Genomic DNA, 25,025 nt, shown 5'->3' with positions numbered 1-25,025 from the left:
CAGCAAGGGCATTTAGTCTGGCCAATAACCGCCCGATTTCTAGCGCCTGGACGCTGATCCCGGATACCGGTTCTGCGAGCCTTGACTGCTCATTTAAAGAAAACAAGGAGCATTTTTGTGACTGCTGCGAAAAAAAAAGCCCCCTGTCCGTTGTTGCCTGCCGTCAAGCATTATCAGCCCAATGGCTCTGTCACGAGACTACACAGTCGGTATTTTCTGCCCACTTGAGGTCGAAATCTGTGCCATCCATTATATGCTAGATGAGGTGCACAAGCAAACACAATCACGAACGACCCGATATGTGCTGGGTAACCTCAGCGGGCACAATGTGGTAATCGCCACACTGCCGTACACATTTCGGGGCAAGCTCTCCACAGCGACCGCTGTCAGTCAGCTGAAGCAAGACTTTCCTAACATCTCATATCTCCTGCTTGTCGGCATTGGCGGTGGTATACCCACTCAGGGTGTCGATGTCCGGCTAGGAGATGTAGTTGTCAGCACCCCTACAGGAACAAATCCTGGAGTGGTCCAATACGACTTGGGCACAGCATATCAGGATAGGTTTGTGCGAGCCGAGCAGCATCTGCTACCTCCTCCTCTCGAATGGCTACACGCTATCTCTAGAATGAAGGTTGCACATCGAATGGAAGGTGACAGTGTTGATCAGTTCATCGAAGAGCTACATACACGCTGTGCGCATCAAGCTTTTGTTCGCCCATCATTTGATACAGATACCCTTTTTGAGCCTACATATGATCATGTCGAAGGTGAATCAACCTGCGATCAATGTAGTCGAAACAGGGTTACTCAGAGACCACCACGCTCCGATCCAACCAAGCCAGTCATACATTACGGACTCATCCTCTCCGGTGATTCTGTGATAAAAGACGCGGCAATCAGAGACCAGATCGCCAGCGATGAAGGTGGAGCCATCTGTTTCGAAATGGAAGCTGCAGCCATGATGAACGATTTCCCGTGTCTGGTTATCCGAGGCATATGCGATTACGCCGATTCCCACAAGAACGATGTATGGCATGAGTATGCCGCTGCCGCTGCCGCTGCTGTAGCTAAGGAAATTCTTCGGTTTATTGAGCCTAGTGAGTTAAATTGTTGCCGTTTATTGCGCGCCAACTGGTAACCTTTCCAATGCAGCGGTTCCTCGAATCGAAGATGATCACAACTCTTCATCTGCAGGTACTGTGTCCTCGAATGGGGCAATCACAGGCACCTTTTATGCGCAGAATGGCACTATTACCAACATTCAGACCATGACAGCAGCCGGGAATATCTATTTCGGATGAATCTACCCGCTTATTCGGCATCGCTACCGAGTAGTTAATATCAGCCACCATTCCATGGTTCCCAGTGCATTATGGTTGCATCCCGCAAATCTAGATTTCAGGGTCAGAGTCTAGATACGGTGACATCATACTCACATCCCAGCTCCCAACGACAACCCTCAATTCTGCACATCGCCTACACATCCACCTTAAAACACGCCCAATTGACTCAATTATTCCATTGGCTCTCAATCACTACCTACCCTTTTACATCCGCCCAACATGCCCCAACATTCCTCTCCACCCACCGTGATATTCTGGCACCGCACCGACCTGCGCCTACACGACAACCCCGCCCTGCAAGCCGCGCTCTCCCTCAACCCGTCGACATTCATCCCAATCTTCACCTGGGACCCGCACTACGCATACCGGGTTCGTGTAGGTCCAAACCGATGGCGTTTCTTGCTGGAATGCCAGAACGACCTGTCACAGTCCTACCACAAACTGAATCCGAAGCAGAAGCTGCGGGTAATTCGTGAAGCTCCTCAAACAGTATTCCCCAAGTTATTCAAAGCATGGGGTGCGACACACCTCGTATTCGAAAGTGACACAGACGGGTACGCGCGGGAGCGCGATGAGACAGTTATGAAGTTAGCGAAGGAGGCAGGGGTAGAGGTTATAGTGAAGTCTGGACGGACGTTGTTTGATTCGGACGAAGTGGTGAATCACAATAAAGGCGAGCCGACGATGAGTATTCATCAGGTCGAGAAGGCTGTTGAACAGATAAATAATGGGGTGCCGGATAGGCCTGTTGATGCACCGGAGAGTGTACCTGATCCGTTGAGGGAGGAGGAAATGAGGGCTATCTGTGGAGTTGAGCATGAGGTTCCAGATCAGGATGATCTAAATGCTGCTCATCGAACTAAGCACAACGATACTCAATACAGGAGCATAGCAGGTCCCAACGGCGACTTCTCTATCCCTACACTAGAGGAACTCTCCATCGAACCCAGCCAAGCAACAACCCCCCACCACGGCGGCGAATCCATCGCCCTTGAGATGCTACGCACCTACCTTCAACAAAACGAAGACTTCGTCGCGACATTCGAAAAACCCAAGACATCCCCAGCGGCCTTTCACCCACAAGCGACAACCCTCCTCTCGCCGCATCTGCATTTCGGCTCCCTCTCCGTGCGCAAATTCTGGCACGACGTGCAGGATACCCTCCACGAGCGCGAATCAGCCCACAAGCCAACTTCAAACCTCCCTACTAATCTCCCGGGCCAGCTTCTCTTCCGAGAAATGTTCTTCGCTGCGCAAGCAGCTCTGGGACCCGTGTATGCGCAAGCACGCGGAAACAAGATCGCGCGGTTCATTCCGTGGCATTTACAATCTAACCACGATGAGGAGACGGGGTTAGTGGACAGGACGTATATGATCGATGATGAGCAAGCGGAGGTATGGTTCCGACGGTGGAAGGAAGGGCGGACGGGGTTTCCGTGGATCGATGCATTAATGAGACAGCTGAAGTATGAGGGGTGGATTCATCATTTGGGACGACATAGTGTCGCATGTTTCCTGACCAGAGGGGGATGTTATGTGCACTGGGAGAGGGGGGCGGAGGTGTTTGAGGAGTGGTTGGTTGATCGTATGACTCCCATCCTCTTTTCCCATTCCGATCGTGATAGTGATGACGCTAATAATAGAACAACAGACGAAACAGCCTCTAATGTCGGAAACTGGATGTGGCTGTCCTGCACGGCATTCTTTACGCAGTTTTATAGATGCTATTCGCCGGTGGCGTTCGGGAAGAAGTGGGATCCAGAAGGGCTGTTCGTGAGACACTATGTTCCGGAGCTGGAACATTATGATAAGAAGTATATTTATGAGCCGTGGAAGGCGCCGGTAGAGGACCAGAAGAGGTGGGAGTGTCGGGTAACTGGGGATGGGATGGTCGAGAAGGATGAAGAGACTGGATTAAGAACGTACCCGGAGCCGATGTTCGACTTTGATGAGAGGAGACAGACGTGTATTGCCCAGATGAAGGAGGCGTACGGGGTGCATTTGATGGGGGATGATGAGAGGGTGATGGATGGGTCGTGGAAGGAGGTGTTTGGGTATGAAATCAAGGACGGGAGAGTGGTGGATGAGACGAATGAGAGGGTGGATGGGGATGGTGGTGATCATGAGGGAGGGCAGAAACGGGGGCGAGAAGTAGGGGGTGAGGGTGGTGAAAATGCAGATGGAGGGCATGCTTTGTTGAAGAAAAGATAGACTACTGGGGCTAGTTATTCAATACACGATATCATCTTTTTACTAGTATTGAGCATTTCCTCCGTGTTGTTGACCTCTATGTACTTTGGTACCTGAGAACGAATTGTCTGCGGCCCTGCAGCATCTGGCAGATCAAACCAGCGTCCTTTTCCCAAATCTTGTGGTATGACAAACCCTTGGTAATAACAGCTACCCAATGGAGCAGACTTGCCGATGAAAGTGGAAACTCGCTTGGTTCGGTAAGGGTGCCCTGATTCGCAGTGTCCGAGTCACCTTTGAGGTCGAAGATGCACTTGAAAGTGTAGACGATCTCATCAGTGTGCATCTGAAGTGAGAGTATTGTGATCTGGAGGATGTGCGCGTGTTTCGAGGCAAACACTAAAGTGAGGGAGAAGTGGGAGGTGCCGCGGAAAGAAGATTGGGAAAGGAAGAAGACAGACGTGAGTTAGGGAAGGCAAAGAGGTGAATGACTTGAAGACAACGCTGTCCCATTTGTGAGCATTGGCTATACCCTCACCTCACAAATCGGGAAGGGCAAGCGGATCTAGAGAGTCGCTTGTTTGAGGTTAATCGCCCTCAAAACCCTCAAACCCGCGTAACCCACGAAGCAACGCATGCCATGACATAGGAAGGTCGTTGCTGTAGTTGATTACAGCTGAATACAACAGAAGCAAAGCGTAGTCATATAAATGGCAAAACTGGGGTGTAAATGAATTGTTGCAGCGGACTGGCTAGCTGCCAGCCAATAACCTCTGAGTTCACCATCCTCTCGTTCTTCGTCCCTTTTCTTACTTTCAACATGTTTGTTCCTTCCTATACATAACCTGCTAGCTCAGATACGGCTATATTCATGCAGAATTGGTATGCCTGAACAGACTGGTTTGATCCTATATGTGTCGTGGAGGGGAATGTCTAGATGTGGACAAGTTGATGGAAGGGTTGAGTATTATATCTATAACCGTCTCCGTTTACATTTATATTCTCTATCCAGAAACGAACCCTTATATCTATCCTCCCACTCACTACTACTGCTATCACTACCACCCCGTCTCTTCACTCCCAGCCCCTGTCCCATACCATCATCATGGACATGAGAAGGATAGAAATATACTCTCTCCTCATACCCTCTTCCACCTAACAAACTATAAGCACAAACATAAACCTGAATCGACCCTCCCTCCCACAGAAGGAAGAAAATAGAACTTACCTATACCCCCGCCACCCATACTACTAAAAGTACCAGGATGTTTATATTTATGACCCAAAAGAAACAACAGATCATGAATATGTAACCGTCTCCTTAGTCCCTCCCGGAGAAGCGCATGTTGATATCGTCGATGGTGTAGTCTATTCTTTAGATCGTGGGTTGTTTGTTCGTGTGTTGGAGATGAGTTTTGTTGGTTTGTGGGGTGCTGTTGATGGGTATGATGTGGTCTGTGATGTATGAGTTTGTTTATATGTGTATGTGTATGTGGGTATTGATATTGATTCGGTAGTGGGTTGTAGTAGTGAACTGTATGTGTTGTAATGGGGAATTGTTTCGGATTGTAAGTCGTTAATGGGATTTGTAGGTAAGATGTGGAGATATTCTGATGGTGGTATTGAGGGATATAATATATCCTCTGTTCATGGGGGTAGTAGTATGATGAGGATAACATGATGACTGAATTCTGGATTATCAGAGTGTGGAAATATAGTGTGTACACTACTAGAGGTGAAATCGGATATACTCCACATATTAATACTACTGATACTCAGAGTACTCCCTTTTGCTACTCAATATATCTACACGATAAGGCTGACTGAATACTACGCAAGTCTTCAGCTTAGCTCACGCGTCATATTGGGTTCCAGCGCTAGATCTCCTCGCTTACAGCGCTCCAGCCGTCTTATTGGATCGTTCACTATGGGGTGCTACATGCCACGACACGGCGTGCGTCAGCTCCCACTAGCCACGCGCCAGCGGCCGTTTCAGCTCTAAGGATCCACTTTGGATCTCAACAATGACCTACAAATTACAATCAAGAATAGCTACAAGATATCTTCAATTAACTGTTTCACCCGCTGTCTCATGCTTTTCACTATTGCCATCCATCGAATCGTCTACTGTACATTATTCATAAGAAGATGCGGCCCAGGCCGAACAATCCAACCAGGATTAAAAGTGAAAGATCGAAGAAGAATGAGAACAAAAGATGGCTCTAAGAATAATACAAACCACACTCCCACGGTATAGACAGAGATGGCGGTGACTGTGCAGCGACAATGTAATCAAAAGATGAAATTATCAACACCTCTCACTCCAAGTCTATCGAGGTGGGTGCTGTGACATTGGCCCAGGCAATGGCCCGGCATTAGACCCCTGACTGTACACTCGGTGGTGGCCTGGAGTAGGGTGACCTCCCGGCACCGCCTCCACAAGCGTTCCAGGTCCCCCGGGTCGTGCTTGAAGGGGGTGCATCGACCCAACGGCCGCAGGTCCACTGGGCGCATAGCTCAGCCCTCCGCCAGGACTTGGCTGCAAGATTGCTGGGGGTGTGTAGGAGCGACCCATCGACATCGACTGCGGCCCAGGTCCAGGCAAGCCCGCTGCCCGGGAGACCGATGCCTGCGGGGGTGGAGTGTTGTGACCGTACGGCCCACTAGCCAATCCAAGCGTCTGGCGGTGCGCGGCTTGCTGATGAGCCCCACTGACCATGGTCTGCACGTGCTGCTGATATGACTGGTGCGCCGCATGTTGTTGCGCAGACATATGGCTGGATCCAGGCGTGGCTGGCGCGGGCGAGGCGTACGATACCGTGCCTGGTGGCTGTCGCGATCCCATCCCCAGCAGATTCGCAGGAGATTGTATCGGCGTCGGCGGACCTTGACGGGTACCATAAGCGAGGCTGCTGGTACGCTGGGTGGGTGAACCGATGCTCTGGCGATACATCTGGCTTTGTGCTGCCAGTTCGCGGGACGACGCAGTAGCCTGTGCGTGAGACACCGGTGAAGGAGCATATGCGGATCCATGATACGCTGGGCGCTGCGCAGTCACTGATGCGGGAGTTGGGACAGGGGATGGAGCGGTGAGGTTCGGCAAGGAAGGATTAGATAAAGATTGGGTGGACGTATAGGGGGAGTAGGGTGGCTGAGAGGCAAGCGTGGTCGTAGGACGGCTACTCGATTGCGACGGAGCCTGCGGTGGTTGTGGGGGTGGCTGCCCGCGAGGGTCAAACCGGGCCATCCAATCGTTATTCGCAGGCGCTGCGGAGCCTCCTGGAACAGAACTGTAGGACTGGTAGTCTGCGTAGGCGCGTGATGGGGGCAAATACTGGCTTGGAGGACCGTAGGCTGGGGCTCTCTGCTGAGATGACATAACAGTCTCCTCTTGACGTGGGGGTGGCTGTTGCGGGAGTGACTGCATCCCACCGTAGACAGGCCGAGAGGGTGACCCAGTATGCCCTGCGGGTGTCGAAGACGACGGGTCGCCAGCGAACCGTTTGCGCGGCTGGGGTTCTTCCGGCTCGTCATTCAAGATGCTCATGATGTTCGACCGCTTCGCCGGCACGCGAGGGGCCTCAGGCGGCTCCGCAGGAGGCGGTCCAGGTCGAGACAGCTCCTTGGGTGGTGACAAGATTGGGGTGGACTGAGGAATGCCAACGTGCCCTGGCATTGCGAAATAAGGCCGCTGCGACATAGAATCACGTCGAACAGGCGATATTTCCGGCTCCGGCCGCTGCAGCGGTTGCGCCGGGGAGCTGGGCGTTTTCGTGAGGCTGTGCTGACGAGAGTGGGATCCTGTAGGCATCAAGGAAGGTTGATGCTGAGGTTGGAGATATGCCTGCTGCGAGCCTGGCAACGCCGATTGTGCCGGAAGCAATGGTGACCGGTGCACGTCCACGCTGGCGGGTCGGAACCCTTGGCCATGGAGAGGTTCCAGCCGCGCCATCTCGGATGCGGATACCGGAGTTTGTCGCACGGACATGGGGGCTTCCTGGGGCCGTGTGGCAGCTGTGTGCGACAGCACCGTTGCTGGGACTTCTCGTCGTTCTTCGGCAAAATACCCCAATCGGGGTCCCTGCGTTCGCGATGGCAAGGGTGCCTGAGAGCTCATGACCCGAGCAGGATCCTCACTAAGCATGGGGCCGCTTGCCATTGGAGCACTAGCGGCTTGCGCAAGCGGTGGGTATCTCGAGACATTTCGCTCTTTCTCTTGGCCTGCGCGAGCTTGCAGAGGCGCCTGCTGGGGGGTTGAACTGGCGGGTTTGCCCTTGGATCCCAAACGGCTATCATCTGTATCCGGCGCGGTATCAGTGTGCGGGGCGAGAGGCCGAGGCATGATGATAGAAGATGGTGTAGCTTCATAACGCCGCTTAGAGGCGAAGTTAGGAACGGGCAATGGACCTGTAGGCTCACCACGAGCTTTCTTGCCCTCTGCATCGGCAACGATATCTTCGAAATCTTTCTGGCCCGAGTCAATGCGGCGCTGAAAATAATTCTTGACCTACTTGAAAGTTAGTTGCTGATAGCCTGGATGATTCAGGAAGGTGTGGGCGTGAAGGGGAAAAACATACCATGACTGTGGTTTTCGTCTTCATGAAGTTGGATATACCCTCAAAGTCACGACCAAAGTGCGCCAGCAGCAAAGGAAAATCGCGCTGTTCAGGCACCGACCAGTAACTCGTCGGCTGTAGAGACCCGTAGCCGCCTACCTCGGGCTGCCGGGTAGGTGCTGGAGCCTCCTGTTCAGTAGATTCGAAGACATACACACCCTCCTTCGGACGTCCCCGACCAGACCTGACGCGCGGTGGCACATCGTTTACCTCTCGCTCTTGCGGCTCCTTGGGCCGCACGATCGGGGCGTCGGTGGCTCCATCCATGGATGGCTCCGTCGTCTCCACCTTTGGTGCAGGAGTGACGGCAGCGGCAGCCACTGGAACAGGCGTGCTCTGGAGAGATTGCTCCGAGGGGGTGGGCTGTGGTGTTTGCTGTTGCTGCTGCTGCTGCTGCTGTTGCTGCGCTTGCTGTTGGGCAGCCTTTCCTCGTCGGCCACCTCGCGTGCCTGTACCGCTTCGAGGTCCACGTCGACTGGGCTTCTCTGCTTGCTCGCCATCTTTGGAGGCATTCCCACGGCGGCCGTTGTTGTCCGTATCGGCAGACGAGTCTCCGAACGTTGGGGCAGCGGCACGTCGAGGACGACCCGTATCGGTGACTGGAGCGGGCTCCTCTTCGCCTTCATAGTCCGGTTTGACAACACCCAGGTCAGCCATAAGCGCATTGGACTTGGGTCGAGCAGATCGCCGGGCACGCCCACGACGGCTCCACCGTTTGTTGAGTTTGGCCTTGTACTTGATCTCTTCTTTGGTCAAGTAGTAGTGAATGATACACTGCTGGAAGTCCCGTCCTGGAAGCGATTCTGCAATCTTGCCCCATTTCTTCGGATGCGCCATGAACGCGTCGGTAAAGATCTCGTGCTCTTCTTGACTGAAATCATTCCGAGGCGGCAGGAACCCAAAGACATCCATGGCCTGATCTGGGTCAATGATGTTGTTGGTGTCTTTGTAGATGCCTGCCTTCACCTCTGGGGGCTCAAGCATCTCAGGAATCACAGCCTCGCGGGCGAGGTCCGGCTGCGCAGTAGCCTTGTTGCCGCGACGCCTCTCCAGTTCTTCTTGGGCAGAAATCTCAGAGGCGCGCAGGGCATTTTGGAAGTCCAGTTCGCTATTGCCCTTGTACCGTCTTCCGCTTTCCACCGTAGGTGTAGGCGTCGCCGTGGCTGGGGCAGCAGGTGGTGTTGTGGGCCCGGGACTACCCGAAGTCTTTTCCTTCGCATGGTCCAACTCCCACACATTCAGCCTCCAAGGCTTGTAGTAGGAAAGGTAATCCAATCTCAACTCGGCATTCTTCCGCGCCACGTCCTTGCGACGTTTCATGATGATGTCGCGGAAGGTGTCCTTCAGACGTTCATGAGTGGCCGCATTCTCCTGGTAAACCTCCAAGTCCGATAACGGTGTGGGTGGGCCAGAGTTCAAAAACGGCAGACTCTCGAGAGTAAGTGCATCGGCCGCAGGAACAGAATCCAACACCACCTTTGCTGGTGGCTCATGTTCTTCAGCCTTGCCATTCGGCTCACTTTCCATCTCGGGTGCCGAGGGTTCCTCCTTGGCTATCTTGGTATCCTTAGCTAACACCGGAGGTGTGGATGCCTTTTCAGGAACCTGGTCATGGGCAATCATCCCCAAATACTGGATGCGCATAAGTAGCGCCACGATATTGGGGTCTTCCAATGGTGGGGGCGGCAGCTCGGCACGGAGAGCATTCATATCCTTTTCGAAAATCTGCTTCCGTTCTTCTAGATAGTCTTGTGTAAACACAACATTCTCGTCCTCTTCTTCATCGCTTGAACGTCCAAAATCCGGTATGACGACGGTGCTCTGATCCTTGGGTGCCTCTTTGGGTGCTTCCTTCAATGCTTCTTTAGGTGCTTCCTTCGGTGCTTCCTTCGGTGCCTCCTTAGGTGCCTCACTGGGCGCCTCCTTGGGCACTTCCTTCTCCGCAGGCTTCTCTTCGGCAGCTGGCGTTTTCGCGACAATTTCGGGCATATCCACGTCCATGGCCGACTCAAACGACACCGTGGGATTTGGGGGCTTTGATTCTACCGGTTCATCTTCGCCGACAATCTCACCCGCCTCGAGTCCGTTGGCAGACTCATCGGCCTGGCTGTGCGACTCGAGCTTGAGGTCTTCACTAAGAGACAGACTTCGCTCTTTTCCATCGATGGAATCGCGCTTTGATGATGGTGCAGCACTTGGACCAGAGGGTGCGCCGGGGAATCCCGCACGCACCCATTGTTTCATAGCTTTCGAAGAGCCACGAGGGATTGACGGGCGTTGCTGAAGCGCACGGGGTCCGGTAGGAATACTCGATGTAGGCATCCGAGGTGAAGTGTGCGGACCCGGGGAAGTGGCTGACCCTGCGGCCGATGGCCTCCGTCCAAGTTCTGGGGAGGTTATTGTGGGCCCTAGCTTTCTTGGAGACGGTGTTTCGTGAGCGCCTGGTGCATCTTTCTGAACCATCGCCGCGGGAGCAGTAGGAGGTGAGATATCTGTCGGTTTCGGCCCGCCGGCTGCTGCTGCGACATGCGGCTTCGGGGGACGGGTAGCCGGCTCAGGCTTCAGCGGGATATCAGGCGTTTCTTCACGGCGCGTATCATCACGTCGAACCCTTTGCTCCAGCGGCTGTTGGGGAGGACCTCGCTCCGCTTTGGGCGCGGTCGGTGGATGCATTGGGGCTTTTGGCGGAAGCTCATGCCGTTCCTTCTCCGATCTCGTAGCTGCGGCGGCTGTTGATGTCGAATCTACCGGGAGTTTCTCCAGTTTTTCGGATTTTTCGACCTTGTCAGGCTTCTCAAGCTTTTCTGGCTTCTCTGGCTTCTCCGGCTTGTCCTGCTTATCCTGCTTCTCAGGCTTCTCAGGTTTCTCGGCAGAAATTTCGGGAAGGGGCGCGGTGACGGAACCGAATGCTGGCACCTGGGGAGCAGCGGGGGGCGGGGATCGTTTCACGGGAGGAGGAACCAAGTCCTTCGCTGGCTGCTCCGGGAGAGGCGCCGGTGGTTCGATGCGCTCGATGCGTTCAATACGTTCAATGCGGTCCATGCGTTGCGAATCACGACGTGCCTCTCCTCCCGAGGGCTTACGAGGGGGCTCTGCGGGTGGAGGGTCTGGAAGCCGTTCAGGCAGACCAGGAACCGGGAGGACAGTTGGCCCAGTCACCGACGACACTGTTGAGCTGCTCGGGATTCGATTCTCGGCGCGACTGGGAGGACGATCGCGCTTCCAATGATCGCCGGGTCGGTCACGTTCATCGCGTTCAACCCGACGGTCCACCTCCTCCCGCCGTTCGAACCTTTCCCGTCGTTCGAGCTCCCGTTCCCTGTCGCGCTCGCGCCGCTCAGGATCGCGATCACGATCGAGGATCACCCGGTCGCGGTCCCGATCACGATCACGGTCCCGCTCGCGATCTAAAATCCGGTCTCGTTCACGCTCCCGATCCCTTTCCCGATCGCGGTCCCTCTCGCGCTCGCGCTCCCGGTCCCAGCGGGCGTCTCGTGACCGACTTCGACGTCTGAAGGAGTCTCGATCGTCCAGGTACGGCATTCGACCACGACCACGTCCCGAGTCCCATTCACCTCGGCCCCGTCCACGCATGGGTGGGCCACTGCGGGGATGATGACCGCCACCGGACGGGACATCCGGTACTGCGGATGATACCGAGATCATGCTGTCTCGGGAGCCCCGTCGCATTCGAATCATGTCTGCATCTCGTCCGAGGGGTTCTCTCATATCGCGAAAGTCGCGGGGAGGCGGAGGGGAGCGCGAGCGGCCACGGCCAAAGCCGATCCGCGACTCACGGGGATCGAAGTCGCGGTCACGGCGGCCCCAGTCTCGGTCCCGGTCGAGATCTCGGCGAAAGGGCGGTGGTCCATCCCGAATATCTCGAAAGTCGCGATCACGGTCGCGATCTCGATCTCGTACGTCGCGGTCCCGGTCCCGAAAATCTCCACGGCCCGGATAACCTCTGCCACGCCCACCGAATGGGGCTCCTCGCGGGGGATCGATCAAGGCTTTGGGACCCCGGGGGGGTTCTCTCCCCAGCGGGGGTAAATTCGCATCATCAGTGCCACGGGGGCCAACAGGGGGTCGACGGTCACCGAAGCGTTGGGGCGAACGATCACGGGAATTGAACCCAGACAATGGAGGGTATCTGGACGACATCACCAGGTCATGCTAGTGAGCGTGAGCTAAAGTAACCTGGCAGGAGAGCCTGCCACAGGTTAGTTGCAAGGTAAATTGAGATAAGATCGTGATGGTGATGTGAATGGTAAGTAGATGTGAGTATTATTAAAAAAAGAAAAAGAAAAAAAAAAAAACACAGAAAAAAGAAAAGAAAAAAAACCTCAAGAGAAAGGGTCACACAATGAGCGCAATGAATGGTAGGCAGGGAAGAATAGCCAGCAAAGGGACGGAACTGGTCCCAGCAGAGGCAAGACAAGACGAGACGAGACAGCCGCCGGCCGCAGCAGCAGCGGCCAGTCAGAAGCGCCTAAGGCGGCGAACGGGGAGTGGAGAGCACGTGACGGCAGGGAAGCATGGAAGGGGGCACGGGCCAGGCAGCCAGGCAGGCCAGCTTAGCTAAGCAGCCAATGAGTGGCGCCCAAATCGGACTGCGGATCCCAATTTGGCACTGAAGCAAGATTGCAGCCATGATTGACGGATTCCATCACCTTAGCGCCAGCCACTTGGCGCGGCCTGTTTCACCCGGAACTGCCAGCGCCTGTGGGAGCATTTTTCAAGGTGGATCGATCGTCCAAGGGAAGTCACAGGATCAGAACCTGTTCATGATCATGGTGGATTTGACCCCAGTCCGCCAGAAAGGAAAAAAGGAGGAGCATGGCCCTTTCTCCTGGGGTTTGACATTTGGGTTTGGAATGGGGGATTGAAGGAGGCGTGCCGAAAGTTCGATGCTGGCCGATCCCGTGTCTCCGGGACAAAGTGACTGGTGACAAAAAGTGAAGCACGATCCTGCACCCACGGACGACTAGCCCAGCCCAGCCCACGACCAACGCAAGAAAAAAGGAGGGAGGGTAGTAATGACAGGCGTAAAAACCAAAACTGGGCATCAAACTGGAAAGCGCGCGTAAAATAGCAAAATTAAAGGAGAAATCTCCGCACCTGGGAGCCTATGCAACGTGTCAAGCCGTGAACCCAAAGTAGACCTGCAAGGAGACCACGCCGGGCAGCAAAATCGCAAATTGCAAGCAGTTACGGGAAAGTCTGCTTCTGGGATTATTCGAGACCCGTTCGTTGCTGTGTCTCGGAAATCGGAGCCGAATGAAAACGTCGAGGACCAGCCTGAGGGGGAATAAAGTAGGGACGCGAGTTGTTGAATCGAATAATACAAAGAGATTCGAGATGAAGGAAAAGAGTGAGTGTGTGTATATGATGTGCGCGTAAACTGATGAAGAGGGGCGGGGGGTGTTCGATTTGAAGGTGAGAAAGAGAAGAATGGGGGAGAGGGGGAGTGAGTGAGTGAGTTTGGTGGTGGTTTGAAGGCAGAGGATCTTGAAAGACAAAAACGGAGGAAGGAGAAATGGGGCAGAGACGATGGATGGATCCCTGGTGAAGGGCAGCGGTTGGATGGTTGGATGGGCTGAGTTTAGTTGGGCCAGGGACTTTCCCTCGGCCACGACTGACTGGTCTTAGTGTGACTAGTTAAAGGGAACTCAAAAATAACTCTGGATCGCCTCCCCCGGCGTGCATGCCTCAGGCGAGGATCTCTTGCCCTGTCGGGAAGGCCCCATCAATGATGACTAACTTACATGTTTATGCCTCAGGCATTCATTGGCTAGCTTAAAGGTGTACGGAGGATCGCTGGGACTTACCCGGCGATGGCTCGGTCTAGCTTATTGCCTGACTGCCTTACTGCCTTACTGCCTGGGGCATCAGCATGGCGGGTGTCACGAAACGGGCTGTCACACCCCCGCCAATCCCGCCGCCTGCAGAAAAATTTCCAGAAGAGACGGAGGGGATCATCATCCAATTCATCCCGCATTTGAGTGCCCCGGGTTTACTCCTCGCCTATATCAATTTGGTCCCCGCTTAATTGATAGACTCGGCATTTTCTTCACGCTATTGATTACTTCGGCATTCTGGTTTATATTTTCTTTTCGCTCGACAGCCATGTCCGCACAAGACTCCGCCGCGGGCAATGCCCCTCCCTCTGCAGTCACCGATGCCGTGTTGGTGGCCTCGGAGCCCGTGCCTGAGGGGACGCAGCAGGTCAGCGGCGTCGACTTTGACCGATTCCAAGGCCGGGATATCACGGTCGCCGAGATGGTGGACAACATGAAATACACCGGATTCCAGGGCAGTGCGGTCGCTGAAGCCGCCCGCATCGTCAACGAGATGGTTCGCATCCTGTCTTCTTCCCGGCCATTGAGTGACCTAGCAGTGTAGCTAATTCCGTGACACCTTTACATAGCAAGCCTACCGTCATCCAGAGACCGGCGAGAAGACCACCATCTTTCTCGGATACACTTCCAACCTGATCTCCTCCGGCCTTCGAGACACCATCCGCTACCTGGTCCGCAACCGTCACGTCTCCGCCATTGTCACCACGGCCGGCGGTGTTGAGGAAGATCTTATCAAATGCCTGGCTCCCACCTACATGGGCTCGTTTACTGCCCCCGGCGCCGGACTGCGGGCCAAAGGACTGAACCGGATCGGCAACCTCATCGTCCCGAACAGCAACTACTGTGCATTTGAAGACTGGTTGATCCCCATCCTGGATAAGATGCTGGAGGAACAGGAGGCTGCCAAGAAGAAGGCACTGGAGACTGGCGATGAGGAGGATGAATTGCATTGGACCCCCAGCACAATCATTGAACGCCTCGGCCGCGAGATCAACCACGAGGACTCGGTTCTGTACTGGGCTGCTCGTAACAACATTCCGATCTTCTGTCCCGCCCTCACCGACGGCTCCCTGGGCGATATGCTCTACTTCCACACCTACCGCTCCTCTCCGCAACGGCTGCGGGTCGACATTGTGGACGATGTGCGCCGCATCAACACCATGGCTGTCCGGGCCGCGCGGGCCGGCATGATCATTCTGGGTGGCGGAGTCATCAAACATCACATTGCCAACGCCTGTCTGATGCGCAACGGGGCCGAGCATGCCGTGTACATCAATACGGGACAGGAGTTTGACGGCAGCGATGCGGGGGCCCGACCGGATGAGGCCGTCAGCTGGGGTAAGATCAAAGCCGACGCCAAGGCCGTCAAGGTCTATGCAGAAGCCACAGTGGTCTTCCCGCTCATAGTTGCGGCCTCGTTTGCCCGAGCCAGTCCGGCGACCCCCAACGGTGAAACGTCTCAGAACTGAGTGTGAGTTTGAGGGACATCACTCCGATAGGCATATTCTCTGCTATCTGTTAAACGCCAACTCCCCTCTACTTTTCGCAATGCTTCCTCTCAACTTGATAAAAAAAAAATTGATTACGACCCGACCTAGGCCTGCTGTGTCTATCGACCGTGAGAGCTTCCCCCCTTCACGACAGCTCGGGCCGTTTGGTTGACAGAGGGGCAGCGACAGGGGCGGGCCCCGGCGTGGCAGGCACGCGAAAGGCGCCCCACATCATCCCCTCGAGTTAGGAGGCAAATCGGAGGCTTTGGTTCCGATCAAACACAGAAAGAAAAGAAGAAGAAAAAAAAAGAACAGGACAAAACAAAGCACGCAAGAGGGGCCAACCCCCTGGGATGAATTCTGCACGGAGAAGAGCAGCCGCCCGCCCCCTTGAAGAGCCGGAAGTCCGGAACCCACAGGCTTTGGAACCTCGGCGGAGGCAAAGTTTGGAAGGACGAACGAAGGTGGATGGCAAATCATGGGGAGGAAGAGAGTTGAGATGGACTTGGATTGCCGGGGGTCGTTCCACCGGTCGATCATTGCGGTCGGCACGGGGTTTTCATGGCAATAAAGTTTCATTCTTCCGACTTAACTTGCCACCCACTTGTTGGTGGGGGATCCATTCAAGCAACTGATTGCCCTGATTGACCTGTCATGGGAAGATAATATTGACATGCAGGATGGAGGGGGAATTAGTATGGAGGTATGGTATAGATTAGATTTTTGTCTTGTGTTTGGATAATGGATATAGAGTGATACAAATGATTAATGAGATTACGAGCTCCGAAGAAGGATTGATTGATTGATTGAAGCAGACTAATGACAGGTCAGTTCCTGTCTTTCTCTGGGCTGCAGGGATGCGACGCCCCGCGCAGTCGATCCGTCCGGTCATTCGGTCGAATCGCAGGCCCGTATCATATCATTTTCCTTGGTATGGAGTAGATTGATTGATTTCTCCCACCCCGAATTCTTTTATCCGTTGGGACTTGGGGGAGAGGGAGAGAGATACTCAAGGGGGCACCACCACCTGACGGATCCGAAATTGGGACCCGGGTGGCAATCGAGAAAGAAGGTCCAGTTCCAGTTCCAGTTCCATCGGGAGTGGATTGCAGGGGGGTCAGTCGAAGGCAAGACTTGAAGGGGACAAGTTGGGCCAGTCCGCGTCCAGGTTGCGGACCCTCAAGCAGCAGCTGCCAGAGGATCATTGGATGCCAACCAGCGGTGAGGATCCGTGATCTGGTCCTGGGCTGCATTGCCGCCTCATCCTTTTTCTTTTTTCCCCCATTTCTATGCTGCATTTCCTTTCTTTTTTCTTTTTTTCCCAATCCCATCAATTCTTCTTTTTTTTGTTTCTCTCAATATTTTTTGCTTTTCTTCTTTCGTTTCGAGAGAAGTGTCTTTCTTTCTTTCCCCTTTTCATCCTTCTTTCTCTTCCTTTCCCATCTCAACTTCTCTCTTTTTCCTTATCTTCACCCCTCTCTATCACTCCCACTTCCCGCCCGATCTATATATATATATTATAGACCCCCTTCTATCCACCCTCGCCGATTGTTCCTTGGGTTTACCGCTCTGGGCCTAGGGTTACCCCAGTTTCCCTCACTAAAGTACTAGTACTAGACTCGTTCTACTGGTGCTGATAAGCCCAGTTGCCTATTCTTATCGCCCGACCTTCTAGACTTTCATTGCTTCGTTGGTTAACTTACTTGTTCGTTGGGCTGTCGTGCTTTTATCTGGCTTGTCATTGCTCGCTATTGCTCTTCTGGTGTGATTTGTCCTATTTTTTATTCCTCTTCTGCCACCTTGAGTTCTTGCTTCCCCTCCATCCCCACCCTCCCTTGCCGATTGTGAGGAGAATCTCATCTCTCTCTTATTTCTTCTTCTTCTTCTTCTTTTCCCCTCCACAGCAGCATCTGAATGTGTGGGTTTGCCTAGATCAGTCTCACTTGCATTCAGAGCCTGGCTGCCAAGGCTACTCGTGTTGCTCTCTTCTTTGGCTCTTCTCACCTGCGGCTCTGTCAGCCTACCGGTTGGTCGGCTTATTTGCTGCTGCTTTGCAACTGTCCTCTCTTTTCATCTGAACTGTGTCGGTTGTCTTCTCTGCTAAGTTAGTTGTCTTCGTTGTCTGTCTGCTTTCTTTCTTTCTATTTGCACAATGGATGCCTCTCCGGATTCTGGCTCCAATGTGGAGCAGCAGCAGCAGCAACAACAACAACAACAACAACCCATCACACTCAGCACTCAAGTCCCCCCTGAGTCGGTCAGGGAAACCACCGTCACCATCGAGGCGGCTACAGATGACTCTACAGTCCCTGTCACAAACCCCATCACAACAAGCATCCCCTTAGAGCCCCCCTCATCGGATTCACCCCCAGTCGAGATTCAGGATGAGGCACCTCGAGTCGATATCCCGCCTCCGGTGCAAGCAGACCCCGTTCCGGTGATTCAGCCCCCCCAACCGGAGCTGGAACATGCCTACTGGGCTGATATCGAGGAGGATCTGTCGGTTCCCGATGAGGCAGAGATGAAGGAAATTGAATCGGCGGCGGATGGCGACTACAGCGCCTACGAGTGTAAGCTCACACAAGCAGTTCCGGCAGAGCTGGTTCAGAACTATGATAGCTGACAACATCAGATGACTACTGGGAGAAGAACTTCCACCCCGATCTGGACGACCCCGAATACCGCCCGGCGGAGAAGGCCCGCATGACATGGAAGATCAAGGGCGTGCGAGGCACCCCAGACGCCCCCAACCGCGTCAAGATCATGCGTTCTCCGCCCGCATACATGGGTGGTTATTGGTGGACCATCAAGTTCTTCCCCCGTGGGAACAACGTGAATTCGCTCAGTATCTACATCGAGTGCTCTCCGACCATGCCCCCGCCCGACAAGAATCTGCCCGAGAGCGAGTTTAAGGTAATGCACGGCCCGGCTGATGCAGCCCTGGATGTCAATGCACCGGACGTCGACATGAAGTTCGCTCAGACCAACGATTCCGCAAGTTGGTTGGAGGCTTTCAAGGCCCAGTACCCCGCTGCCGCTCATCAGGCAGATTCAACCGGCACCAAGTCCTGGCGGGTTTCGGCTCAAATTGGCGTCATTCTGTATAACCCCGAGGAGCCGCGGACGGGCTGGATGCAGTCCTCGTGCCATCAGTTCAACCCCCACAACCTGGACTGGGGCTGGACCAACTTCCACGGTCCCTGGGACCAGATCCACCGCCGCCAGCGAGGCCAGCGTCAGGCGCTTCTCCGCAACGATACCCTGGCGTTTGATGCGTATATCCGCATTGTCGACGACCCCACCCGCTCCCTCTGGTGGCATGCTAGTGACACCGAGCCGACGTGGGACAGCCTGAGTCTCACGGGCTACCGGCCGTTGGGTGACTCCGTCATCAACCATAGTGCCGAGGTGGCTGGGTTGGCTACCTGGGTGCATATGGCGCCTTTCTGCAAGATCATCCAGAAGGCCAATGTCCTGGAGCATCTGACTAGCTGCGATGTCAAGCCGAAGCCGCTCTGCGATGCACTACAAAAGTTCCTGTGGCAACTGCGCTCCCGGGGCCAATCGCTGCAGTATGTGGATACGGACATGATCACCTCGACCTTGCGTAACCTGCACGAATACTCCGGCGATGTGTGCGAGTTCTGGGAACGTTTACGCCGCACGCTCGAAATCGAACTGGCAGGCACAGACGCGGGGCAGGAATTGGCCAGGCTGTTCGACAGCCCGTCAATCGAGTCGCTCCCCAGCGAAGCGCAGACTCAGGACGTGATCAACACTGTCCCGAAGGACTACAACTCCCGAATTTGTGTGCCGGCTGACCAAGTCAAGACCACCAGTGAAGCCTTCAGCTGGTACTTGAGTGCCAAGCCCGGACGCTGGGTGCTTCCCCCGGTGCTTCACTTGGAGTTGGGCCGTCAGAAGTTGGACAAGGCTGCTCGGCAATGGCGTTTGCTTTACAACCGAGTTGATCTGGATGAGGAGCTGGACTTGACGCCATGGCTGCTGGATGGCCAGGAAGGCAAATACGTCCTCTACGGCTACATCGTTCACCGTGGCCGGCGTACGTCTGGCAAGTTCTTCAGCATTCTGCGACCGGGAGGCCCTGGAACCAGGTGGCTTGCTTTCGATGATGGCAGTGACAACCGTGTCGAATGCCTGACTCGGAAGACCGCCTTGGGCCCTCACCTCGGCCTGGACGCCTTCCAGAAGGTGGACCACAAGACCGGCCATGATGTTGCCATTGCCGTGATGTACATCCGCAGTGATGTCGTCCAGGAGTTCTTGCCTGGCCCGCAAGGTCCATGGGACGTGCCCGCGAGTCTGAAAGAGTACTATGAAACGGGCATCCCTCCGGTGCAATTGGATGACAAGTGCGACAAGGATGAGATCAACGTGGAGGTCTACTCGCTGCCGAAGTACGATCAATTGGGCAGCTTGTTCGATACGTATGATTTGATGTCACAGGCCAAGTTGGAAAACGGTGTCATGTATCTGACTGTGCCCCGCTCGTCCAATTATGTTGATCTCCGAAAGAAGATTGCCATGTGGGCATCTGCCAAGTCTAGCGAGAGCACTTGTGCCGAGCATGTCCGGCTGTGGCAGATCGGTCACACTCGTGACCAGTTCGGGCCTACCCTTGCATTTGCTCGTATCTCCGACCTGACGAGCACCTTGGACTTTCCGCTGAAGACGGTCCGTTTCTGGATGCAGGTTGTCTCTGATGGTATGTATCTTCCTCCCTTACGTATTATACACCTTACTAATTCACAAGAGCAGAGAACGCCAAATTCTTCGCCATAGCGGATCCACCACAGGCGATTTCGATTCAAGCCAAGCCTGAGGAGGCTGTGGTCGAACGCGCGGGTTCAGAATCCTCGGAAGATAGATTGCCTCTTCCCGAAGGTGAAGCTGCCCGCGCGAGCTCATCGGGAACTGTACCGGAGAACAGCATTAGTGCAACTGGGGGTGCGACAATCACCAGTGCTGTGAATGTTTCACACATCGAAATCGTCCCTCAGGATCCTGTGCCTACGGACTTGAGCGGCACGGGTGCGCCTACTACTGGAGACTCCGAGAATGATGCAGTGATTGCTGCCATCATCGCGGAAGATCTCCAGCAGATGGATACCGACCGAGTCCCTGATGCAGCTCCCCCGGTCACTCAGGAGCCCAGTCAAGCGGTACCAGCTGAGCCTGAGACTCAGGCTAGCACAGCTGCAGACATTCCTGCTCCGTCAATCGAGCCGGAGGTCCCCCAGCCAGTAGACCACGTGTACTACTTCATCCAAAGGTTCGATGTGGAAGCGCAGGCCTTGCGCACAGTGGGATCCTTCTTCTCGAAGAAGGAAGAGAACATCAAGAATGCCGTCCGGAGACATCTCAAGATGCCGCCAATGAAGGATTTCCAGATCTGGCAACGTGTAGATGGAACCACCGTGACTACCATGGCCTCGGGCGAGACATTCGAGGTTTATGTTCCCGATGGTACCTGCTTTATTGTGGGTGACAAGTTGAACAAGGACAGGTAAGCGCAACCTATTATCATGTCATTACACCCAGACTAACCCCTACCCCTATAGACGATTGCAGCTCAACGTGGCCGGTCTCTTCGGCAATCCCGATCAGCTAGTCCGCTATCTGTGGGCTGATTCTCGCAACCACCCCACGCGTGCCTTCACTGGCTTCAAGACCATTGATGCATCGTTCACGAACGACTACTACAGTGGGGAGTTCAACAAGGGTCACTTCCACGGCAAGGGCAAGCACATCTCTGACCTTGCCGCAACCTACGTCGGAGATTTCGTGCTAGGCAAGCGCCATGGAACCGGCTTCATGGAGTATCCGACCGGGGACACGTACGACGGTGACTGGTTCGACGGCATTTGTCACGGACAGGGCACGTACGTCGAGCGCAAGACAGGCAACAAGTATGTCGGCGGGTACAAGGACGGCAAACGCCACGGCAAGGGCATCAGCTACTGGGAGGTAGCCGATGAAGAAATGGATCTGTGTCAGATCTGTTACGGAGAGGAGCAAGACGCCTTGTTCTATGACTGTGGGCATGTTTGTGCCTGCGTGACCTGCGCTCGCCAGGTCGATCTCTGTCCCATTTGCCGGAAGAACATCATCAGTGTGGTTAAGATCTACCGCACATAGTGAGCCCGTCTGCCTGCCCTCATCCCAACTTTGTTGCAGGGCAAATGGGGAAATAGAGATATGCGTCCCCGCTGCATTTGGTTACAATTAATATTGCATTGAAGAATTCATCATACCCAGGATGTTGCAAAGACCGGAGTGATTGGTTTGGTTGATATTAGACACGATATTGTCAGCAGATTTGGAGTTTAAACTTGATCATACTATTCGTTTCAGTTTCATGAAGTTAAGCAATCAAGAACTTGCAGTTACATGTTACATTCCCACAGTAAATAAATACTATTGTAGACACTGTAGCATTTTCACAGCAATAGCTCAACTACTAGGGCATCGTTCAAGCAACTATAAATAAACTCAGTCATCGTGCCAGTTATACATAATCACCCATCTACAATACCTAACTATACAACCATGAATGAACAAAATAAAAGAAGAAAATAATGGTATCTATTGACTCGACTCGACTCAACTCACTCACCCAGCCCAAGTAGAAGAACGAAGCTATTTATCTATCTACCACCATCATCATCATCATACCAAAAAAAAAAAGAAAAGAGAAATATAGACAAACATATGCATGCGCCGCCCGTACAGACCAACAAGACAAGACAATAACAAGACAAATAAATGAATGCTTTTTATGTCAAACCATGAACATCAACAACAACAGTCACCTCATGAGTTAGATTACAAGAAGGGGAAGTAAGAATCAATCAAGGTAGCAGAAAATGGGTTACTTATTTGGTTACTCATTCATTTCTTGCTCGTCTTCTTGGCGGTCTTCTTCGTCTTCTTCTCTGTGGGTTCTTGTGCAGAGGTGGTGGTGGTGGGTTTTTGTTGCTGCTTCTTTGTTGTGACGGGTTCTGTGTGTGTCTTGGTTTTGGCGGGCTTGGGGGACTCAGTCTTGGACTTGGGCTTGGGCTTCTCTTCCTTTGATTCCTTCTTCGGGGTCTCCTTCTCCTTCTTTTCCTCGGTCTTCTTCTCGGCAGCGGGAGAGTCGGAGGACTCGTCCTTGGACTTGGACTTGGCGGGCTTGTTCAGAACAGCCTTAGGGTTCAGACCCTTACGGCGGAGACGGTTGCGCTCGGCGCGGGCGATACGGGCAGCGTCTTCCTCGTCCTCTTCAAAGGGACCGAAGCTGCCGCCTTCGGTTTCGATGACCATACCGTCTTCGTCGGTGATGGGGGTCTTGTCGATGGGTTCGTCGTCATCGGTGGTGGTGGAGGCGACGGAGGGGGTCTTGGACTTCTTGGCGGAGGTGCCATCGGTAGAGGTAGCGGCAGCGGCAGCGGCATCGCCAGGCTTGGGGGTAGGGGAGGCGGCGGTCTTCTTGAGCTTGCAGACGAAGAAACCGTCGACGTTCTCGCGGTGGGGGAAGTAGCGTCTCGTGAGGGTCATCTTGGGGTCGAAGTGCTTGCCCATGTAGCTGGTCATACCGGGGCTGCCGAAGTCGCCGAGGCCGGTGTCGACGAGCTTGACGTTGGGACGCTTGCGCAGGACGTACTGCACGACAGCTTCGTTCTCTTCGACGGTGACACTGCAGGTGGAGTAGACGATGTAGCCGCCGGTCTTGGAGGCGTGGTCGACGGAGTCGATGGCGGCCAGGAGAAGCTGGCGCTGCATGTGGGGAATGGCGAGGAAGTCGCGCTCGTTCTTGGAGGTCTTGACGCCCGGGTCCTTGGAAATGACACCGGTACCGGTGCAGGGGGCATCGAGAAGGACACGGTCAAACCCGCCCATGGCCTTGGGGAAGGCGGTGCGGGCATCCATGTTGGTCACGATGGTGTTCTTGCAGCCCAGACGGTGGATGTTACCGATCAGACCCTTGGCACGGGGCTTGCTGGCATCGTTGGCGATGACGCAGCCGGTGTTGCGCATGAGGGCGGAGATGTAGGTGGTCTTACCACCGGGGGCGGAGGCCATATCGAGAACACGCTCGTTGGGTTGCGGGGCGAGGGCCATGACGGGGAGGAATGAAGAGGCGGCTTGGATGATGTAGTGACCGGCCAGGTATTCGGGGGTGGCACCGAGGGGAACGGCGGATTCGAAGACCTGGAGACCGACCTTGGACCACTTGCCAACGGGCTCGAGCACGACACCACGGTTGATGAGTGCCTGGGCCAGGGAACGACGGTTGGTGCGGAGGGTGTTTGTACGGATGACGACGGGACGGGGGGTTTCGTTAGCTTCGAAGAAGGCGAAGGCTTCCATGGGGGTGAAGAGGTTGAAGAGCTTCTCGGCGAGGTAGGGGGTGTAGCCGTAGTAGGTGCAGATGTCGGCGATGAGCAGCTGGGTGTAATCGGTACGAGACTTGCCGGGGGCACCGAGGGTCTTCAGATCACCGAGGATACGGATGGTGTCGGTGATTCTGGTACGGAGCAGCTGGAGATCGGGAGCCAGGCCGGGCTGGGTGCCCTCGGCGTCGCCGAAGACATCGGGACGGTCACCGGCGATGTTGGTCTGCATGGCGGATTCCTTCATTTCGCGCTCGGCCTCCTCCTCCTCTTCCTGTCTCTGCAGGTCCAGCTTGCGCGACAAACCCTCGATGTTGGCGGCGGTCAGCTTCTCCTCAGCGTCGGAAAGGTCTTCGTCGTCGGAGAACATGGTTTCGCGAGGGTGGTCATCATCGTCGGAATCGACGAACGAGTCGTTGTCCTCCTCCTGGCTATCCATCGAGCCATCGCTGATACCGTCCAGATCGTCGAACTCATCGGCATCCATTTCCTCAATACCAGACATTTCCTCATCGTCGTCCTCATCGTCTGAGTCCATGAACTGCGGCTTCTTCTCGACGGCCTTGGCCTTGGGCTTGGATTCAGCCTTAGGCTTAGCCTCAGCCTTGGTCGCCTTGCCATTAACAGCGCCATTGGCCTTCTTCTTGACGGCGGGCTTCGCGACCTTCTCCTCATCGGCATCAGATCTTCTCCGCTTCTTTCCCGTCTCGGGCTTCGACTCGGGCTCACCAGCCTTGCGCTTCTTGTAGATGGTGATCTTAGACTCATCCAGCGGGGCCGGAGGGCCCTGCTTCTTCATACGACGACCGACACCCATAATGAAAATGTGAATGGGACAAGGGTGGTGAAAGTTGGATAACTGGAGTCTGAAGCGGAGAAATCCAAACTTTTTTCTTTCGTTACTTTTTTTTCTGCGGGCGGTTGGCGCCGGCAGAAAGAGTCCCGCAAGGCGGTAAGTATTGTAGCCTGAGGCACTCAATGCAGTCAGAGGGATGGGCTTCAGCTACCGCCCAATTGGGTAATGGCACTACCACATGCCGCATCCATATTGACTGTCTCTATCTCATCTACTCCACCTATACACTTTCTCGCTCGACATACAACCTGCCTCAGCCACCTATATTAAAGAAAACCG

At 54.4% G+C, this 25,025-nt stretch overlaps 6 protein-coding genes across 6 annotated transcripts; 4 read left to right on the top strand and 2 right to left on the bottom strand.

Moving 5' to 3' along the window:
* Nucleotides 1-181: 181 nt before the first annotated feature.
* Nucleotides 182-1,301, top strand: BO87DRAFT_313504 (5'-methylthioadenosine/S-adenosylhomocysteine nucleosidase; the record flags this gene model as incomplete). The annotated part of the gene is made up of 2 exons (XM_025619621.1): nucleotides 182-1,097; nucleotides 1,153-1,301. 2 exons carry the CDS (start codon nucleotides 182-184, stop codon nucleotides 1,299-1,301), a joined length of 1,065 nt encoding a protein of 354 aa, XP_025477667.1.
* Nucleotides 1,140-3,561, top strand: BO87DRAFT_113775 (DNA photolyase). The gene is made up of 2 exons (XM_025617898.1): nucleotides 1,140-2,928; nucleotides 2,995-3,561. Exons 1-2 carry the CDS (start codon nucleotides 1,563-1,565, stop codon nucleotides 3,552-3,554), a joined length of 1,926 nt encoding a protein of 641 aa, XP_025477666.1. The 5' UTR covers nucleotides 1,140-1,562; the 3' UTR covers nucleotides 3,555-3,561.
* A 2,301-nt stretch (nucleotides 3,562-5,862) lies between these two features.
* On the bottom strand, nucleotides 5,863-12,310 carry BO87DRAFT_313143 (MYB DNA-binding domain protein; the record flags this gene model as incomplete). Its single annotated transcript, XM_025619607.1, has 2 exons — nucleotides 5,863-8,040; nucleotides 8,111-12,310. The coding sequence occupies 2 exons, from the start codon at nucleotides 12,308-12,310 to the stop codon at nucleotides 5,863-5,865; spliced, it is 6,378 nt and encodes a 2,125-aa protein (XP_025477665.1).
* A 1,965-nt stretch (nucleotides 12,311-14,275) lies between these two features.
* Nucleotides 14,276-15,476, top strand: BO87DRAFT_398833 (deoxyhypusine synthase; the record flags this gene model as incomplete). Its single annotated transcript, XM_025625390.1, has 2 exons — nucleotides 14,276-14,503; nucleotides 14,577-15,476. 2 exons carry the CDS (start codon nucleotides 14,276-14,278, stop codon nucleotides 15,474-15,476), a joined length of 1,128 nt encoding a protein of 375 aa, XP_025477664.1.
* Nucleotides 15,477-17,379: 1,903 nt separating this feature from the next.
* On the top strand, nucleotides 17,380-21,911 carry BO87DRAFT_113712 (putative MATH and UCH domain protein). The gene is made up of 4 exons (XM_025617897.1): nucleotides 17,380-18,067; nucleotides 18,130-20,223; nucleotides 20,277-21,024; nucleotides 21,080-21,911. Exons 1-4 carry the CDS (start codon nucleotides 17,650-17,652, stop codon nucleotides 21,654-21,656), a joined length of 3,837 nt encoding a protein of 1,278 aa, XP_025477663.1. The 5' UTR covers nucleotides 17,380-17,649; the 3' UTR covers nucleotides 21,657-21,911.
* A 170-nt stretch (nucleotides 21,912-22,081) lies between these two features.
* Nucleotides 22,082-24,752, bottom strand: BO87DRAFT_378467 (rRNA (cytosine-C5-)-methyltransferase NOP2). Its single transcript, XM_025623795.1, has one exon. The coding sequence runs from the start codon at nucleotides 24,705-24,707 to the stop codon at nucleotides 22,410-22,412; it is 2,298 nt and encodes a 765-aa protein (XP_025477662.1). The 5' UTR covers nucleotides 24,708-24,752; the 3' UTR covers nucleotides 22,082-22,409.
* Nucleotides 24,753-25,025: the final 273 nt, after the last annotated feature.

Source organism: Aspergillus neoniger, assembly GCF_003184625.1.
Source record: "Aspergillus neoniger CBS 115656 unplaced genomic scaffold BO87scaffold_25, whole genome shotgun sequence".
NCBI lineage: Eukaryota > Fungi > Ascomycota > Eurotiomycetes > Eurotiales > Aspergillaceae > Aspergillus > Aspergillus neoniger.
The sequence above is the reverse complement of the archived record's forward strand: the minus strand, read 5'-3'. Positions and strand labels throughout refer to the sequence as shown.

Coding starts and splice junctions, on each gene's coding strand:
- BO87DRAFT_113775 (XM_025617898.1), top strand. CDS start 1,563: ATGCCCCAACATTCCTCTCCACCCACCGTGATATTCTGGCACCGCACC. Junction 2,929..2,994: donor TGAGGAGTGGTTGGTTGATC/GTATGACTCCCA, acceptor ATAGAACAACAG/ACGAAACAGCCTCTAATGTC.
- BO87DRAFT_113712 (XM_025617897.1), top strand. CDS start 17,650: ATGGATGCCTCTCCGGATTCTGGCTCCAATGTGGAGCAGCAGCAGCAG. Junction 18,068..18,129: donor CGACTACAGCGCCTACGAGT/GTAAGCTCACAC, acceptor TGACAACATCAG/ATGACTACTGGGAGAAGAAC. Junction 20,224..20,276: donor GATGCAGGTTGTCTCTGATG/GTATGTATCTTC, acceptor TCACAAGAGCAG/AGAACGCCAAATTCTTCGCC.
- BO87DRAFT_378467 (XM_025623795.1), bottom strand. CDS start 24,707: ATGGGTGTCGGTCGTCGTATGAAGAAGCAGGGCCCTCCGGCCCCGCTG.